A 20,123-nucleotide genomic window follows, 5' to 3' on the forward strand; every position below is an offset into this window, starting at 1 on the left:
CTTGGGCTAGGGTGTGCCCGGTCGGACTTTGGTACGAGGAGCACTCCAAAGGTATGGTTGGACTTTGGTCCGAGGAGTAATCCAAGGGCATGGTCGGACCTTGGTCCGAGGAGAGCCCAAGGATGGTGGTCGGATCTTGGTCCGAGGAGAGCCCAATGGTGTGGTCGGATCTTTGTCCGAGGAGTAGTCCAGGATGTGGTCGGACTCTGGTCCGAAGAGAGGAGAGTGCCATGTTAGAGGAGAGATATGGCATGCTAGAGGAGAGTGCCGTGTTAGACGAGAGACATGGCATGCTAGAGGAGAGTGCCATGTTAGACGAGAGACATGGCATGCTAGAGCAGAGTGCCATGTTAGAGGAGAGATATGACATGCTAGAGGAGTGCCATGTTAGGCAAGAGGAGTGCATGTCCTACTAGCATGCACATGTCCTACCACCATGCACATGTCTGATCAGCAAGTGCATGTCCTACCAGCAAGTGTATGTCCTACCAGCACTTGCATATGTCCAGCATGCATGTGTCCGACCAGCACTTGCATGAGTGGTCAGTAGGAGATATGGGTCGACCAGATAGAGGAGGACTAAGTCAAGATTCCCAGAAACGGCTTCAACAAGAACCAGTCTTGGCACGCGCGGGAATCTCTCATTCTTCCCACAAATTTGGGGTTTTGTTACATTTTGAATGTTTTTTGTAATTTAAATGTAATAAATATAATAAAATATCTCGATTCTAGGGGATATCAGATGTATGATCCTAAGCCTATAAATATATGGCTTATGGGATCATAAAGGGGCTGCTTCTTCTTTTTAGACTTATGGGAAATTTTGGGTCTGAGTTTTCTAGAGAGAGAAAGTGTTTGTATCTAGAAAAATTCTTGTATTCTTGTAATCTGTACTGAAGAAACTCAGTTGGCTCAGTCCATCTGATCTTGAGTACCGATCTATAATCACAACTCTAAGTGGATTAGGCTATTACCAACATATTGGGGCTGAACCACTATAAAAATTGCTGTGTTATTTACTTTCTGTTCAAAAACCGTCTGTGTCGTTTTATTTCTCTTGAAGGCTTTATCGTTTTTGACGTTCTCACGTCGTTGGCCAAAAACGTGGTCAACACCTTTGTTTGTGGAATGAATTTGTGAGTTTGGGCTTGTGAGATAGTATATATATGTAGCTTGTTATTATTCTTTTTTTTAATTCTTTTTTAATATCATGTCTGCACTATTATAGTTTCTGTGATGAAAAGACACTTGTTTGAGATACTATAGGTTTTAGTTTAAACTTAAATTTAAATTTAAGTAAATAAAATATGATAAAATTAAATCGATACATAAATGATTTAAACCGTGGTTACAAACCAAATCAAACCGTGTTTTAGTGGTTTGGTTTGGTTTCAGCGTTACAATGGTTTGGTTTTGTTTTGAATAAAAAAAAAATTGTTATATTGGTTTGGTTTGAAAAAAAAAAAGTAAAACTGGACCAAACCAATTCGTAAACAGCCCTAGAATTTTGTCACGGCATTACCTTCAGGAGAGGTGATGTTGTCATCTAAGTGGTTACGATCAGTCCCAATAGTGATAGAGGGTAAGGAATACCCAGGAGATTTGGTTGAACTGGACATGATGGATTATGGCATAATCCTTGAAATGGATTGGCTATCGAGGTATGGAGCAACCATCGACTGCTGAAGGAAAGTAGTGGTGTTTAAGCCAGAAGGTGGAGAGTAGTTTGTTTTCCTGGGAGAAACATCAGAACTACCAACACTAGTCATCACGGCATTGAAGGCACAAAGGATGATAAGACAAGGATGTCAGTCATTTTTGGCTAATGTTGTCGACACCACCAAGGAGATTCAATTTGGACTGTGAGTTTTCGGAGGTGTTTCCAGAAGATCTACCGGGCTTACCCCTGGTCAAGGAGATTGAATTCGTAATCAAGTTAGCACCGAAAACGACACCCATATCCAAGGCACCCTACCGAATGACACCTACAAAGTTAAAGGAGTTGAAGTTACAATTACAAGAGTTGTTAGACAAAGGATTTATAAGACCAAGTTACTCCCCATGAGGTGTGTCAGTATTGTTTGTGAATAAGAAGATGGAAGCATGCAAATGGTCATTAATTACCGATAACTAAACAAGGTCACCATCAAGAACAAGTACCCACTGCCACAAATCGACTACATATTCGATCAATTACAAGGAGCAGCAGTGTTCTCAAAGATCGATCTACGCCAGGTACCACCAATTGAAAGTGAGGGAAGAGGACATTCCCAAGACTGTATTCAGGACTCGCTATGGACATTACGAGTTCCTGGTGATGTCTTTTGGATTAAAAAATACCCCAACAACCTTTATGGATTTGATGAACTGAGTATTTAAGGACTACTTGGAAAATTCGTTGTAGTATTCATTGATGACATTCTGATCTACTTGAAATTTGAAGCGGAACATGAGGAACATTTGAGACTAACACTTAGGAAAATCCATGAACACCAATTGTACGCAAAGTTCACAATATGTGAATTCTGATTGGAGAAGGTAGCCTTTTGGGGCCACATAGTGTCAAAGGATGGAGTAGTAGTAGATCCAGCCAAGATCGAGGCAATACGAGATTGGCCCCAACCTAAGAATGCAGCAGAGGTAAGAAGTTTCTTAGGGTTGGCGAGATACTACAAGATTACAAAGATTGTTTAAGGGTTCTCAAATATTGCAACGCCTTTAGCAAACTTGACACGGAAGCATAAGAAATTCAACTGGTGTGAAAAGTGTGAGGAAAGTTTCCAAACCATGAAGGACATGTTGATACCCACTCCAGTGTTGTGTGCACCCACTGAGGAAGGAATGTTTATGGTTCACTGCGATGCCTCTAAAAATGGACTGAGATGTGTATTGATGCAAAACGATAAAGTTGTGGCCTATGCATCAAGACAGTTAAAGGAGTATGAACAAAGGTACCCTACTCCCGATTTGGAGTTGGCAGCAGTAGTTTTTACTTTGAAGATATGGAGGCACCACCTTTACGGAGAAAAGTGTGAAATATACACAGACCACGAGAGTTTGAAGTACTTATTCACTCAAAGAGAACTGAACATGAGGCAACAAAGATAGTTAGAGTTGGTGAAAGACTATGTCTGCGAGATCTTGTACCACCCAGGAAATGGAAAACATAGTGGTAGTGTACTAAGTAGACGCGATTATGCAAATCTCTTTGCACTTAGTGCGATGTAGATGCCACTTCAACAAGAAATTGTAAGGGATGCAATTGAACTGGTTACAAGAAGCATGTCAAATCTCATCCTAAAATTAACTTTGTTAGAACAGATAAAAGAGAGGCAAAAAGAGGACGAGGCACTAGTAAAGCAAGGGGCGTTAATACAAGGAGATGATGACAACAACTTTGCAATGTTCAATGGGGAATTTATGTGTTACAAGGACAAAATACGTGTGCCGTATGACAAGGAGCTTAAGGAAAGTATTGTGAAGGAAGCACACACAACACATATTCCCTTTTGTCTAAGGTCAACGAAGATGTATAATGATTTGAAAACGATGTACTGGTGGCCTGGGATGAAAAAAGACAGCAGAATTTGTCGCAAGATGCCTAACTTGTCAGCAAGTTAAGACGTAGCACTAAAGACCAGCAGGATTATTGCAACCCATAAGCATCCCATAATAGAAATTGGATGACATAGCTATGAACTTTGTGGTAAGGTTACCAAGGAGCGAGCATCGTGATTCGCCTTGGGTAATAATTGATCGGCTTACTAAGTCAGCACATTTTCTTTCAGTTAAGACAACTTATAATGCAGATCAGTATGCAGAGTTGTATGTGTGTGAGATTGAGCGACTTCATAAAGTGCCAAAGTCCATAATATCCGACATAGTTCAATCTTCACCTCAAACTTTTGGAAGAGTTTACAACGAGCTATGGCAACAAAACACTTCGTGATTTAAAAAATTATCATATAATTTTTTTAAAAAAAACTTTAGACAATGTTTTTGGTTAAATTTTTTTTTTTGAAAAAATGTTTGTCAATATTTTATAATATATGACAGTTTGTTTAAAATTTATATGATAATTTTAAAAACATAATAAAAATAAATTAATATATTTTCTAAATAAAACTAAACAAACATGCGTTACACTTTAATATATATGAATTTGTGAAGAAACCCAACACTAACATTTTGTTTTTCATATATTACTGTTTGTTATAAAATTATGTGAGTCAAGTGTCCAAATTAAATAGAAAAGTAAACATAATGAAGAATGTAAACTATAAAGAATAATGACTAACAAATGCTAATAATTGATTGAGTTTATACTTTTTTAGATCATGTGTTTTGTATTATTACCTGTTTGGACCTGTGTTTTGACAAATTTCTAAAACCCTAAGCCCAATTTTGATGATAGAAAAATTGAATATGACAACACAATTGCTAGGCACAATGGTTGTGTTTTTGTTCTTAACTGCTAGTTTGGTAAATTATTTGTGATTTTAATTTAATAAACTTTGACCAAAATCGAGCTTAAAAGTAGGTATAATTGAACCTTTTAAAAAATACAGAGTCCAAAAAAATATAATAAGATAAAACAAAGAAAGGTATAAACCCTAATTAATCAGGTTAGAGATATAAATGCAAAAATATGGAGATTGGAGACCTAAAAACACGTTGGAATTTTTTTGCGGCAAATAAGATGTATATATATTTAAGAAAAAATAAACATTAACGAACTACAAATAGAACTAAAAAAAGTTTTTCTTGAGCGCAGAGTTCAAATACTACATAACTAGCTTATAATTTGAAAACTACCCGAACAATCTTTTTATTAGAAATACATAACTAGCTTATAATTTGAACACTACACCAACAATCTTTTTATTGGAAACTTAAAAGTGTAACCTTTGATATCATCCAAGGTAAAGGAAACTCCGTTCTCCTGATGATAATCTTTAATGATTCAGCTATGCATTTTATGATCTATCACATCGACTCCGAACCACCTGTCGAAAGAAAACCAAATGAGGTAACAAAGCCTTTTTTAGAATACCACTATTTGGAATACAAATCATGTCATGTCCAAGGTGTTGTTACCATTTAGTAAATTGCCTTTACGAGGTTACGTGTTTTTTTTTATCACTATTATTCAGATTTCAAATGCTTTTTCTTCTCCTTTCATTAATGATATCAATCATGAATCAAAACTACAAGAATTACCTTTGTTGCACTATTCCCTAAGGTGAGAAAGTGCTACAGCAATTTCAGCTCCAACAAGTGCATTATTCTTCACCAACGCAATGTCTAGCAGTTACTTAAGAAATTGTTTAACCAAATCCAACTCATAAATAACATACGATGATACCGTATATGACAAGGCCAGCTAGATTTTATAGTACGGAAAACAGGCACCCTAATGGGAAAAGGATACTTGATGAAAGAGAAGCTCCTCCAGTTAGTTCATTCACTCGTGCAAGCAAGAAAGGAGTTTCGGCATTTCCCGTTATGTTCTTGTCCCTAAGGCATAGTTCCAAATCCAGTAATAATATTATTAGAAGATGTTTAATGAAATACACCCACAATAAAATGGAACAATAAGCGTTGTTTAAACAATTGAAGCACTACAGATATTTGTTTTACCTAGCTTCCTTAAGAGCTCTTTGAATTGCAGACTCAATTAAGCTTCCAGAAGCTTCGTGTTCTTGTGGAATTGGAACTGCGATTAGAATCCCAGTTCCAAGACCAAGTTTCATATTTGCATCTGTTACATGAATAATAAACAAAAAAATAGTGTAACCAAACACTTTACAAATGCAAAACAAATGACAATACAAGCATAATTTGGCTTTCCAATTACCAATAAGCCGAGCACATTCTTCTGTGGTGTCTACACGGCAAGGCACCTATTTATTCATATCAGGGTCCCAAAAAATAGTAAAGCACCTGTCACTTGAGTACAGCCATCTCAATACACTAAGGTCACATTTGGAGTGTGGTATTGGACTGGATAATTATTACAATGTAATTTTATTATCAAACTAGAGAAGATGTTGAAAAAATTAATCCAACAACATAAACAATCTCCCTAGTTTGGATAACTTAATCCAATTGAAAGATTGGGGATAATTTTATCTATCCAATCCTCATCTTCATGCATTTCCATGATAAGCAAAAAGAATTGCTAATTTGCATCAAACCTATTTTCTTATAATTTAGTGTTGGTAAATGATCAACTCATTCATTATTTTATATTTTTTTTAATCCAATCCAATCCCCCTAACCAAACGTGACCTTAGAAAACAACAATTTATAGAATGTTAATAATACCTTGCAGCCACTCGTTTGGGTAAAAAATGCTGGAAACTCGTTGGTCTTGTAAGCAGCAACACAAACTCCTTGGGTTTCCTACAGTAATGTATATGAAAAAGCAATTAGTAGTTGGTAATCTAATGCAATTATGCTCGACTTTTCACAATATATACTATATAGTGGTATTATTAACATAGAGAGCACAGTGAGTACCAAATATTCAAGTGTCCGGGGTATATCTAATATTGATTTCACACCAGCAGAAATAACTGCTACTGGTGTCCTCCCAAGCTCAGTTAGATCGGAAGATATATCCATTGCTACAAAGAAAAATACATCAACAATTAATAAACAACCATTATGATTAATAAGGTTATAATAAAGCATAAACTAAAATTGGTACAATTAAAAACTAAATAGATGAGATGGAATTTTGAATGAAACAGTAACAAGGTCTTTAATCATCTAATACCTCTACGGGAGTAATCAATCCATACTTCCTAGAGTATAAATAATGAAATTAAAAGTGATCTCTTCATCTACACAAAAAACAATTATAACTATGAACTGCCCTCCTTTTGATGCTAAATTCCCCAGAAAATGTACAAGAATGAAAGGAACTTTTCAGGATAAACATCCTGCAAGGCCCATTTGTCGACTGTGAACTTAAAAACTTACAATGCGACCTTGTTTATTCTTAGGGAAGCCTATCTTCCTAAGTAAGCAAATGTAACTGTCAAGTTATATTTTACGGATATCGTTATCATAAGACTACAGTACAGGTTAAAGCATGAATAATATATACTTATTACAAGCTGAAATGATTTATGAGAATAGATAAACTTACTACTTTCACCATTTCTGTGGACTCCTCCAATCCCTCCTGTTACAAAAACTGAAATGCCAACCTGAAACAGTGCACGTTGAGTAATAGAAAAGCGTGCAATGACACAAATTGGAAATATGAATATAGTTGCTTGTGTAATCAAAACAATATCATAATGTTTTCTTTTAAAAAATTTAAAAGGCTAAGAAGAAAGTAATCACCATAGAAGCAATAAGCATGGTTGCCGATACTGTAGTTGCGCCATTTCCTCTGGAGGCCACCTAATAAAGAGCCAACTCACCACATAAAATTATGCTGGACATGATTAACTACAAGCAAATTATGGGTATGGAGTAATATTTCTTCAAAGAAACTTATAGTTCACATTGCGAAACACAACGAAATTCTGACAACTCAATTACATCAGCATGTTCATTAACTAGTTGTTACATAAACTAACCAAGAGTAACCTGAACAACCAATGCTTGGTATTTTCAAGTAGTCACTTACAACGTGTGCAATGTCTCTGCGAGCAGTCTTTTGAGCATGCGTTCCAAGCTTGGCAAGCCTCTCTAGCTCTATCACACTCAAACCTATAAAAATAGTTTCGAAACATCAAAATAGTAATCACGAATCATCAACTATCCTTTCAGTAGCAGCTAGATAATTACGTTGGAAAATGAAACAAGATTCCTGACCACCTGTAGGCCACTATCCAAACATACCAACTATATCTGGCAAAATCAAAGGATAATTAAGATTATAGACAAATCAACCGGCGGGGGGTATCACTTTGATTCAACAACTAAAATGTTCTTTTCCAAATTTTCTTCATCAAAGCATCAAAAAAGTTTATACAGGTTCGAAACTTTAATAAAAAAAACAAAAACCAAATGCTTTCTTTTTCTTTTATTCATGCCGACATAATAAGATCTAATAATAATACTTGGCCATCATGATAGGTTCCCTATTATTATATGAGGACTTTGTCAAAATCATTATTAAAGAAAATTATAACAATTTCAAAACATTATTAAAGCAAACTGGATTGCATTTTAAACATGCAATAACTCCCAGGACTCCCAAAAAATTAGTGACATGACCTCCAAAATCATTCAATAAACCCCCTTTTTACTTACTTCAAACTACTAGCCTAACAATTTCAAACACCAAGTAATAAAATTGCAATAAACAAAACCTCCAGTTGCAATAAAAATTTGTCTCGTGAAGAAGAGAGTTAAAAAAGTTGAATATAAACACCTACGCATGGTATGCCATCTAAAATTGCAATGGTGGCCGGAACAGCTCCTTTGTCCCTCACAATTGCCTCAACCTCCTTCGCAGTTTCCAGATTTTTTGGATATGGCATCCCTATGCACAATATAAAATCAACATTGAGTTTGAAATCTTGTGCGTCATATACACGAACAGCTTATAATGACCATAACTTTATGCACATATTTCACAAAGTCATAAAGAACACAATACAAAAACTAAATATTGTTCAAATCAGACAAAAAAAACAAACAAATCCCATATTAGGAAAAAAAAAAGAGGTTAAGGAAATTTGAACGGATAGGTAAACTACCCTGCATGATATAAATACATATATATAAATGTAATAGAAAAGAGGGCTCACCATGGGAAATAATGGTGGATTCAAGAGCGACAACAGGACCCCCATTTGACAAGGCTTCAGAAACCTCCGGAGAAACCTTCATTAATCCTACACCCTTTATAAAAACAAAAGAGAGAGAGAAAGCGAATGATATAACTAGAGTAGTATTATACAAAATCAATTTTGGCTTACGAAAATGAAACCTTGTTGCTATCTGAGCTTTTGGAGGGGTCAAAGTGTCTGCGGAGATTGGACAACCTTGAGAGAGCTGAAGAAGACGCCATTAAAGCAAGTTTTTGAGCTGTATAGTAAACGATTGTAGTTTATATATATTTTCGAAACTCCACCAAATACCCGTAAGAATAGGGAAATTTGAGATTCCCCTTATTTTAAAAAAATAAATAAGAACTTTTCCACAAAACTATTGACACTTTCAAATTTTACCCCGAATATTTGAAATTGTTAACTATTTCATATTACTAAGCTGTGGGAATTACATTATATTTTGTTCTATATGCCTAACAAAGGTGTAACGTAGCACATTGAGGATCGATGTGCCATTTAAACATGTATGATTAAGAAATTAATTTAAATTATTAAAAATTAAATAGATTTTTTTCCCCCAAACTATTACTACTCCCATATCACGCCCCAAAAATTTTTGGTTTTCAAAAATTTCACCTAAACTATAACAAAAAAAAAAACATTTTAAAAGACGAATGGGCAAATCTTATTCTAAGTTAATGGATTTGTTGTATTATGGGTTCATGGTATATTCTATGTTCTAATTAGTTGTTCAATGTTTTGATGTTCTGGGATTATGGTATTGTGGGTTAAGTAAGATTTTGTGATTTTAGCTTTTTGGTTCTACTGATTTGTTCATGGAAGATTCGAACTGGCTATTTCAATTCATGGTATTGCGTTCATTGAATAAAAAAAATGTTTTTGGTTGTTCATGCTGTACTCATGGTACTGCACTTCTTGCTGATTTGAGATTGTGATAGCAAAATATATTTTTTTGGGGTAACGAATTAGTGATTTGACATGGAGTCTTTCTTAGTTTTCGTTTTTTGTTTATTCGTAAAATTTTAATATTTTTTGTTTTTAATATTTTAAAATGATTTGGAAGTAGTAATAATTTCAGAGAAATTTTTTAAATAAAAAATTTAGGGGGCATGATTTGGTATTGGTAGTTTGGAGGCAAAAATCCTATTTATTCTAATTTTTTATAAGAAAATTAATTTTTTAAATTTTAAATTAATTTTTTATTTCTAATTATACGCATGGCAGTGTTACGCCAGTGCCCAATGTGTTACATCAAACATTTGCTAGTCAAGTAGGACACAAACTATCGGAAGTCTCACAACTTAGTTCAGGGGATACGATTTGAAAGTATTAATTATTAAGGACGAAAAAAATCCTATTTATTTTTTAAAAATACGCCAACTTTACTAATTGTTGAAAAAATATGTCTAAAGACAAATTTTTCCTACTCATGGCTCTTTTTTCTCTCTCCTATGACGACAAGTCACTGTACTGAATGCACATGGAGTAGAGAATTAGAAGGGAGTTGGTATGGAGTGTTTCCCTGTCTCCATTAACAATTTCAATCTTTGACCTCGTCCCTGTTGCCATCCTCACATATTATTCATCAGGGACAGAGTGGAGAATCCTATCGGACCCATTTATTTAAAAATAAAATTTTATGATGAGATTTTAAATATAAAAACGTAAATTAAAATATTACACATTATTTATAATTCAAAATACTAAATATTGTCCTAAATAAAACTTAAATTCTACACAAATCTATGAATATACTACAAAAACACATAAATAAAGATATAAAATAAGAATATTAAAAATTAAAAAAATATTAAATGGTGCTCTATTAGGGCGGAGAGCTCCATCCCTACCCTCGTCCTGTTTAACATTTAGGGACAAAAAATTGTCCCTCTCCTCGTCCCGTTCCCCATTTAGATGGGGAATCCATATGGGGTGGGTCCCCAAACCCTTGGGGAAAATGTTCATCCCTAAGCGACGACTTCGAGATCAGTATCTCCATTCACATCACCACTGCCTTTGATGCTCTCACCTTCCACCACTATTGAACCACCCATAATTTTTTTTTTATGTTTTAATTATTGACAATACGGATGCCATGGTCACATGATGTATGATTATGCTTATGGTTATGAAGTCTTATGATTATGAATTGAATATGATATGGTTACGATTCGATATGCCATGAGTTTACGATATGTATGTAGTTTTCCTTGTATTTTCTTGAATTATTGTATTTTTGTTGTACTTCCTTATTGGGCTTTTAACTCACCCCCTTACTTTTCCCCTTTCAGGTAGGCAATAGGGTTTCTCCTTGGCACACACAGTGATGTGGGAAGTTTTGATGTCTAGGCATGTATGACGCGGAGTGTCCCATGAGCGATTAACGATCTAGATAAGCGCCAAGAAAGTTTATGAGTTTATGTGTTATGGTTTGTTTTAATTACGACAGTGGGTCTCATTATATTTTTTTCAAAGACTGCATAAAGACACTACATTTTTATTTTAAACTATTTGACCCAAATTGCATGTGTTTGACAAGGCCCCACTGAACCATTTTATCTCAAATGGCATTTTTCTAATAAATACGAACTAAGTGACGTTTTACAAAGTAAATACAAAGTAACAGACTTGTCTTATGAGGAGAGACCATTTCAGATTCTAGATAGAAAAGACAAGGTTCTGAGGAACAAGACAATTCCTCTAGTGACAGTTCTATGGAGAAATAGCAAGGTCGAGGAAACGACCTAGGAGCTAGAGTCAGATATGCGGGATCAGCATCTCGTGTTGTTCACGTAAATTTTGGGGATTAAATTTCTATAAGGAGGAGATAATTGTAATGTCCCAAATTCGCTAATAAGGCTTAGTGCTTGTTTAGTATGTCGGGAGGGCATAATTGGATTCATATGTGAATTATGTGAATTTAATTGAAAATATATGTGTGATTATGTGGCATATATGAGTTATATTGTGATATGAATACTTATGCATGTCTATGTGTATTAAATATGCATGTGGAGTCGTTTTCGTGAGTAAGGGCATTTTTTGTAATTTTGACCTGTTGAGGGTATAACTGTAATTATATGTGTTATGTGATTGAGACCACATGATTATGTGGATATATTCGCAATATTCTGCACGAGGCGATCCTAGTGAGTGAGTTATTGGTAAAGTCACAATGGGGTCAAATATCCGACTCGGGGTGAGCCTAGGGGTATTTTAGTAACTTGGTACATTAGTGGAGTTTATCATAAATTGGGAATTTATTCGGTGATTATTTTGGTATGTCGGGGTTAATTGAGAATTTATAGTGTTATTTGATGTTTAGCAGGAAAAGGGTAGTAAAAGATGATTTTGCCCTCGGGGTGTTAGAGAACCAAGGTAAAGGCTAGGGGAATTTTGGTATTTTCCCTAGCCTTGGATTACCTTAGTCACTAGATTACTTCAATGGAAGGAAACCCAAAAGTAGAAGCTTCTCTCTCTCTCTCTCTCTCTTGTTACCCTTCTCCCTCCCTTGGTGTGCCTTAAAGTTCTTTGATTTTTTGAGGAAAAGACTTAGACTTTGGAAGCTTGGAGAAGCCACAATTGGGTTAGGTGAAACCTAAGGTCGAATCCCAGATGAGGTAACATTCTCGGTCCTTTGTTTCTCTGAACTTCAAGTTGGGATTTTGGTGTTCTTATGTTTTGAACTCAAGATTTTATTTATGGGCTTTAGTGATGTTTTGGTTTGCGTTTTGGGGTTTATGTGCCACCTGTGTTGTACTGTTATGAGTTTAGAACTCAATTATAGGTTTGGCTATTGTTGGGAAGAGTTTAGGAGAGATTTGGCTCGGAGAAAACCCTTAAAAAATTGGGTTCACGGGGTTGCGTCGTGGCGCTATTCTTGGAGCGTCTCGGCCCACATGAACTCAAGGGCTAGGGGTGGTTCTCTGAATCACCTTAGCGTCGCAGCGCTGGGTGGGTTGCACCGCAACACGTGTCTAGGGAAGCAAGGGAATTGTCTCTCTGACTTGTAGAGAGTCGCGACACTTGTGAGGGGCGTCGCGGCTCAAATTGGGAATTTTGACCAAATATCGTTTTTGAGCACGGGAACTCAAACCTAAAGGCTCGGGGAGGATTCTACTACCTGGTTTAGTAGAATTTGAGGTCCCAGAGGCTAGGAATTAATCTCAACGCTTTAAAATAGTTTAGTTCTTGATGATCATCCGTTATTGCATTGTGACTAGGTTATACTGTTAGGGCTCGGGAGTAAGGATAGCGCTCGGGATCGCCGTACACTATTTGCTCGGGACTCAAGGTAAGAAAACTACACACTGGTAGTAATTAGGCTTGGTCCCCTATTAATGAATATGACTATAATTATGCTTGTGATTACTTTGTTAGGCATGCTTGTATATGTTATATCTTATTGTGTGTTAGGTAAACTGTAAGTTTGATTATACTTGAACTGAAAGCTCGACCTAAGAGAGCCAGGGTTGATGATAAGCGTGCGGAATGCATGCCGTTTTGGCTAGGACAACCTGGGAGTACAATATTGTAACGCCTTGGTTACCCTAGAATAGTTATGGTGATCGGTGAACCAAAAATTTGACCCGCTACCCGAGTCCTTTGGTTAAAAACGTGTTCTAAGTGTTATTAACAGGTTAAGGTGAAAAACAATAAAGAGGAAATGATATATTTTATTAAGTATATAAACTTCTCATGAGCTATTCAAAACATTTACAAGATTTTCATTATACAAAATGGCCACTACTATTTTCAAATTTACAACCCCGCCGGCCTAAGCGGCAAAAATAGGGTAAACCCCCTAGTTCCTCTGAGAACTCCTTGGCCGTGGTGGTCAAGCGGCTGCATATGTACACATCACCACCTAAGCTCTCCACTCAAGGCTGGGTGAACTTTTCTTTCCCTTTACCTGCACCACATAGCACCCATGAGCCAAGGCCCAGCAAGAAAACACAATAAAGCACGATATAATATCAACAATGATCATAATAGTCATTCAGGACTAATAGTCCAAACAGATAGGTGACAGTCACAAAAGTCACTAAGATGGGGACAGTTCCCTTTAGCCTTGTGACGATAGGGTCACCGGGGCTTAACAGGTAAGTGAACCTTTCATTAGCTTAACCAGGATAGGTGCATGGTGACTGGTCACCAACATAACCTTCCTCATGACCATAGAGTCATAAACCTGGAACATCGTTCCCTAGCCATGTGACAAGCAGTCACCTGAGCCTTAGGCCCTGGCTCTCAGTAACTAGTCTTAGACTAGCCAAGCACTTATAAGTTCATCGACTTTAGGGTCGGTCCAGTGTTAATGCCTTACAGCCATTCAACACTGATATCGATTAGATCTAATCTTCATTCGGCCCTGCGTTCAGGACGCTTATGCCGTTTCTGACTCTTAGGTCAGTGTCCCTGACTAGTCAGTGCCATATACAAGTAATCAACATTCATTGGCATTTAATATGCAATCCATGTCCACATTCATCAACCAACATGCCTCAATAACAATCATGCATGTCATATATACACAGGGTGCAGTTTTCTTACCTCAAGTTCGAGCGAGAGATATTATAAGGACGACCCTTGAGAACGATCGATCTTTTAGTTCCTTAGCGGTTACCTAATCACAACCAATTATAACCTCCATTAATGAGAATCAACATGGATAGGGTCTTAACCTAAGAACCACTCTCGGGACCTCGAAACATGCCCACACGGTGAGTAGATTCGATCCCGGGCCTTAAGGATTGAAACCCTAAGTCAAAAACCCTTAAAAACACACAAAACGGGACTTTGAAGGAACAGGGTAGCGCTACAGCGCTGACCCCTAGCGCCCCAGCACTATTCTCAGAACCCCCAACACGCCCATTTGCCTCCTGAGTAGCGCTGTAGCGCCCAAGGGTGGGCGCTATAGCGCTACATGCAGACCAGAAATCCCCTGAACCGCCCTTCTTCATCCCCTTCGATTCCCACCTGATTCCAAAGCTTCCAAATCCCATTCTTGATGCCAAATGAACCCAAAAACCATCCTAACACACCTCAAACATCCCAACCATAGGAACCCTAGCCAAAACTCCCAACAAAACCAAGATCTCAAACTAGAAAGCTCAATCGCAAAACAGAACCAAAACAAGGCAAACCGAAGAATTCTATGGTTAGAAACTTACCCAAAGCTCAGCTTATGATGCTCTTCAAGGGTGGAACACTCTCCCAAGCTCCCAAGGCTTGCTTCCCAAGCTTGAATCCTCAAGAATGGTTCAAAAATCACAAAGAAGGATGAAGAAAAGAAGGTATGGGAGAAACTTAGAAACTTGCTTTATTTTGCACTCTTCTTTTAGCCAACAATGGTTATATCTATCCTAGGGGTGAAATGACCATTATACCCCTAAGTCAATTTAAAGTTTCTAAAGGCTCCACCTATCTCGTTAATCATAATTAACGCTCTCCAATTCCCGCTATTCTCAATAATCTCAAACACCAATAATTCATATCCCGTTACCCTTTAATTCCCGGTAATGCTGTAATCATTAAAATCACCCCGAGACTCAACCCGAGCCTCGAACTTAAACCTGTTGTGACTAAACCGCTAATCAATATTCCAAGATCGTCTCATGTCGAATAGCTCGAACAAACCCACATTATAATGTGGTCTCAACAATATCATTGACATGCATACAATTATACCCTCAACGGGCCAAATTACCATCACACCCCTGTAATTAAAAACGTGGACTCACATGCATGCATTAAACATCATATTATAATATAATTCACATATACATGCATAATATCATTTAATGGCATAATTAAACAAGTATGGCCCTCCTGATCTACTAATCCCGCCATTAAACCACATCGGAGAATTTTGGGCATTACAAATATGCACTTGTCTGGCCCGAATGCCACCTAAATAATTAGAAGTGTAGTCTACACTTGTCTAACTCATTAGCTGTTTAAATTGGACTATGTGTTTGATTGAGTAGGGTTATTACTACTAAGCATGTTATTTATATGATGTTGCTTATTTGAATCTATTGATTTAAGTTTTCTTGTTGAGCCTTGGCTCATGGGTGCTATGTGGTGCAGGTAAGGGAAATGGGAAGCTAGACAAGCCATGAGTTGGAGAGTGTTGACGCGGTTTTTCGCCAACAGTATATTAAGAAATAAAATGGGTAGAGTAGTGCTAGATAATAAACCGCAATGAAATAACAAGTACCCACTCAAAAGCCCAAAACTTTTACGTGGTTCAGTGGCTAAAATCCACCTAGTCCACAAGTCAATATTATTACTGTTTCTCTCTCTATTTTGGCAGAGTTTCGGTAATACAGAAAAAAAAAATTTGGTCTCATTCCCTATCCAACATTCCTAGTATTTATAGGGGAATTTCATGGACAGGTTTGGGTCACCGTGTAAATAGACTGCGTAATTATATGTGGTATATAATTAATACAAATTATTCTCATTTACATTGGGAAATGATTTGATAACAGAATAAATATGCCCCTGCTATCTCGGGTAATAAATTATATATATATGAGACAACTGGTCATTAATGAGTGAATAAAGATTTCCCGAGTCTCGTGGGATCCTTTAGTATACATTATATCTAGGTCCTCGCAAGATGAATATCTCATCTGAGCTAGTGTTTGACAACTATCTGACTCCGAGCTCGTAGTAAATCCAAGACACCTAATATTGGGTATGATCATTATGAGTCTCGAGCTGTTCACATGGTTAATAACTAGATATTTTACTTGGTTATTTTTCCATGTATTTAATTGCCAGTTGTACCCGTGCTGGGCAAGTGAACTCATGCTAAGTTTAGGGTACAACATTTTCCTCCTAAGCTCCTGCTCGTTTTTGATGTCGTCACTTTCTGACATACACGGTAGGGGCTTTTAGACGTCTGCCATATAAAAGCGTGCCTGCCCACTACTCGAGTATTGGATACGTGGCTTCCTGCAATTGGCGTCTGTTCGGGTTTCGAGGACTGAAACAATTGTCCTGTCAACTTTTTGCCGCCGGGTGGTCTATTTAACCTTGACCCTTGGATCTCGAACTAATCCAATTGGATGACTCAGATTGATTTCCATGGTTTACGTATAAATATGGTGATCAGTCCTGAGTCCTCACCACCTTTGTATTAAAAAAAATTTCCCTTTTCAAACACTCAAGCTTCCCTTCTTCTTCTCCAGAATCCCCAGAAATGTTCATTGTCTCGTAGAACTTCAAAAGCTTTCAAGGAGCTTCCAATGGCCATACCTACATTTCCCCTTAATCGAATGAATTTTCTGTAAGTATTTCATCCCCTGGTTTGAGAAATTTTTTTATTCATCATTTTCCAATGAGATTTTTTTTTCTTTGCTTCGAAAATGTTCACTCTTCGGTATCGTTAGGTTATTTCTAAGTGCCAATAGGAAATGGGTTTTGGTTTAGGCTTCATGAATGAACCCAAACTAATTTAGAAATAGGACACTCATAAATCTGAGCAATTTTCTGGGTTAATCTAGGAGAATCGTAATGGCAAATCGATTTGGAGAATACCTATTTGGGGTGTAGAAACCAAAGGGTTTTAGGTTTAATTCTAGGTAGCTTAGGGGTTACGATTCCTTAGGCGGTTTTGCATTAAACCGCCTTCCAAAGGAAAGGAGTGGGTCTGATGGCTCTGAAACACGGATCCCAAAGTATCTGGGGATTTTAAGAAATCAAGGCGCGTGATCTAGGATATCACGTGGGACCACGCGTTGAAGCTAGGGCAAAATTTAGCTTGTATGAGCTTTCAAATTTTGTTAGTAGTCCAATTAGGCCTTTTCATTTCCTATACCTCCATGACCCTAGATATAGACCATCTTGGGCCGCCTACTAATTAGGCTGATTTGTTGTAAGGCGATCTAAACCATGGCGCCTCTGAAGAAAAATGTCTCGAGCTCATCTACCCAAAACAAAGGCAAAGGCAAGCAGGTCGACTCTGATTCTCCCATTCCACACTTTGGTCCTGTGGTGCAGAGAGAGGTTGTCGTTGACCCCAACACATTTTTTGAGGCTGAGCATATAGTCTCAAGGATAACAACTCAGGGGAAGGTGAACAAGATCCTGCTGAGTCACAATATCGAGATGGGAGCTGATGATCACATTGCCCGACCTGCATTTGAAGGAGAACGGAGCTGTGCCCCCTTCCAAGATGACTATGGTGCTTGGAGTGATGAACACCTGAAGGCCGGAGCCTTCCTCCCATTGGACCAATATTTTGTAGATTTTCTTAACTACGTTAAATTGGCTCCCTTCCAGCTCCCCCCAAATTCCTACAGGCTTTTGGCGGGATTAAAGTATCTGTTTCTGAGGCACGAGTGGGAGGTCCCCACTCCAGCAGGCATCTTATACTTCTTTTGCCTCAAAGCTAGTCTTGACCAGAAAGGGTGAGGTGACAGATTTTATTACCTCACCAGATTCCCTAACTCCATCTCCGTCATCGAGCTTCCCAACCACCCAAATGACAATAAAGATTTATTCTTTATGTCGAATGGGTTCAAGAATTGTGAACATTGGTACTTCAATCGTCCTCTTAAGTTTTCTATCTTTGTGAACTCAACACATGATCTTAAGTTTGTTCCTTGTGCAACTATATTCACGAGGACGAGATGATCTGAGACCCTTGGGGTCAGTACGTGACTTTGTCTAGCCTTCCTCCCCAGGAAAAAGACTAACGCCAAATCATGAACGATGCCACCATGGTGGCATGAAAATTAATCAGCAAGGGTCAGACATTAGCTTTGAGGACTCGAGCTCCACTTCCCATCATCCACAATGTAACACCTTGGATAGCCAAGATCGTTACACTGTGTGTTTATAAAGGTGCAAGACTTGCTAATCAAGTCATTTAACTTGAAACGTGTCTCTGAAACTATAATAGAACTAGGGTTAAAAGATTTCGGTCTTAAAAGCTTCATTTCTTATAAACAAACATTCTTTTTCTACGGGATCCCAAAAGTAGTAAAGTTAAAGACCGTTTACAAAAGATTCAAGATTTAAATACAGTTGCTAGCCACTCTAAGGAAAAATAGACAAATAGGCTTTTCTCGTCCTGTTCCATTCCTCGGCCATGGCGACCGATCAGCTAGTTATGTACATTCAGCCCTGAAACTCTCCATCTCAGGACTGGTCCAACTTGCCTTTGCCTTTACCTGCACCACATAGCACCCGTGAGCCAAGGCCCAGCAAGAAAACACAATAACAGAGCATAATCATTAAGCAGACAATCAGATAACTCATACAGTATAAACATGTACTCAACGATCTAAGCATTCATGTTATTCAAGTATTCAGCATATCAAGTATATCACTTCATATCAATAATCAATTCACATATGATAACTAGGGTTAACGCCCTTGGGCCGCACCCTCTATTTATCCCACTGACTCCGGCCTGCTAAAACTGAGCTCAGTGAATATTAGGCTGTCCTCAGCTACCAGTGGCCGAGCCACGCCCTGTGCGCAAGTATTATTTACGGCACCCTTAGGACATTTATCACATGTCCCATGGCATAATACAATCTATGAAATCATACAGATATAGGGAGCTCTTAGTCCCATCACAAACACATAACCGGGTGCAATTTTCTTACATTTAGATTCGCTAGCTTTGTTCAATTTGATCCTCAAGCACGATCCCGCCTGAGCCCTAGCGTACACCTAGTCACAGCCATAGATCAGATCATCACCAAACCTCAAATCCAAAACCTAGCCTCGGGACCAATCCCGAGCCCTCGGGAAGCCCTAATTCCACCAATCGGGGTGGTGGAATCAAACCCCAAGCCCCCGGGCAAAAACCCTAAGAAATAACCTAAAAACCCATGTCTGGGAATAGGGTAGCGCTACAACGCCCTAAGGGGAGCGCTACAAATAGAGCCAAAAGGCTTAGGAGCTTTAGGACCTAGCGCTGTAGCGTTAGTCACAGCACAACCCAGCACAACTTTTTCTCCTTCGAATTTTCCCGAGCCAAACCTTCTCAAAACTCAACCAAACTTCAAAACAAGCCTCCCAACATCCTCAACTCATCCCATAAGTTCCAACCACACAAAATTCAATCACATGCACCCCAAATCAAGGAAATTACCATAGCTGATGTAATGACCCAAATTTACAAATAAGGCTTAAGGGCCTTGATTAGTGTGCCGGGAGGGCATAATTGGATTATATGTGATTTAACGATTAAATGCATGTTATATGACTACCTGGATATATGTGATGCATGATTATGTGTATTAGTATGCATGTAGGCCCTGATTAGGTTAGAGGGCA

The 20,123-nt window shown here is 37.8% G+C and overlaps 2 protein-coding genes across 2 annotated transcripts; one reads left to right on the top strand and one right to left on the bottom strand.

Annotated features, from left to right (window-relative positions):
• The first annotated feature begins 3,228 nt into the window (after window positions 1-3,228).
• LOC133792315 (uncharacterized) lies at window positions 3,229-3,949 on the top strand. Its single transcript, XM_062230220.1, has 2 exons — window positions 3,229-3,608; window positions 3,712-3,949. Exons 1-2 carry the CDS (start codon window positions 3,229-3,231, stop codon window positions 3,947-3,949), a joined length of 618 nt encoding a protein of 205 aa, XP_062086204.1.
• Window positions 3,950-4,743: 794 nt separating this feature from the next.
• Window positions 4,744-9,114, bottom strand: LOC133788736 (pseudouridine-5'-phosphate glycosidase). Its single transcript, XM_062226324.1, has 13 exons — window positions 8,957-9,114; window positions 8,775-8,868; window positions 8,396-8,506; window positions 7,646-7,728; window positions 7,357-7,416; window positions 7,157-7,217; window positions 6,523-6,629; window positions 6,328-6,405; window positions 5,858-5,903; window positions 5,641-5,761; window positions 5,432-5,517; window positions 5,221-5,304; window positions 4,744-5,006 (listed from the first exon to the last, which is right to left on the bottom strand). The coding sequence occupies exons 1-12, from the start codon at window positions 9,035-9,037 to the stop codon at window positions 5,231-5,233; spliced, it is 1,002 nt and encodes a 333-aa protein (XP_062082308.1). The 5' UTR covers window positions 9,038-9,114; the 3' UTR covers window positions 4,744-5,006; window positions 5,221-5,230.
• Window positions 9,115-20,123: the final 11,009 nt, after the last annotated feature.

Source organism: Humulus lupulus, chromosome 7 (genome assembly GCF_963169125.1).
Source record: "Humulus lupulus chromosome 7, drHumLupu1.1, whole genome shotgun sequence".
Lineage (NCBI taxonomy): Eukaryota > Viridiplantae > Streptophyta > Magnoliopsida > Rosales > Cannabaceae > Humulus > Humulus lupulus.

What these genes read in the sequence shown, in the direction of transcription:
- LOC133792315 (XM_062230220.1), top strand. Translation starts at nt 3,229, where the DNA reads ATGCCACTTCAACAAGAAATTGTAAGGGATGCAATTGAACTGGTTACA. An exon ending in TGTCGCAAGATGCCTAACTT is followed by an intron (nt 3,609 to 3,711) that starts GTCAGCAAGTTA and finishes CTTTGTGGTAAG; the next exon opens with GTTACCAAGGAGCGAGCATC.
- LOC133788736 (XM_062226324.1), bottom strand. Translation starts at nt 9,037, where the DNA reads ATGGCGTCTTCTTCAGCTCTCTCAAGGTTGTCCAATCTCCGCAGACAC. An exon ending in CCCGGACACTTGAATATTTG is followed by an intron (nt 6,406 to 6,522) that starts GTACTCACTGTG and finishes ACATTACTGTAG; the next exon opens with GAAACCCAAGGAGTTTGTGT. An exon ending in CCCAAACGAGTGGCTGCAAG is followed by an intron (nt 5,904 to 6,327) that starts GTATTATTAACA and finishes ATGAATAAATAG; the next exon opens with GTGCCTTGCCGTGTAGACAC.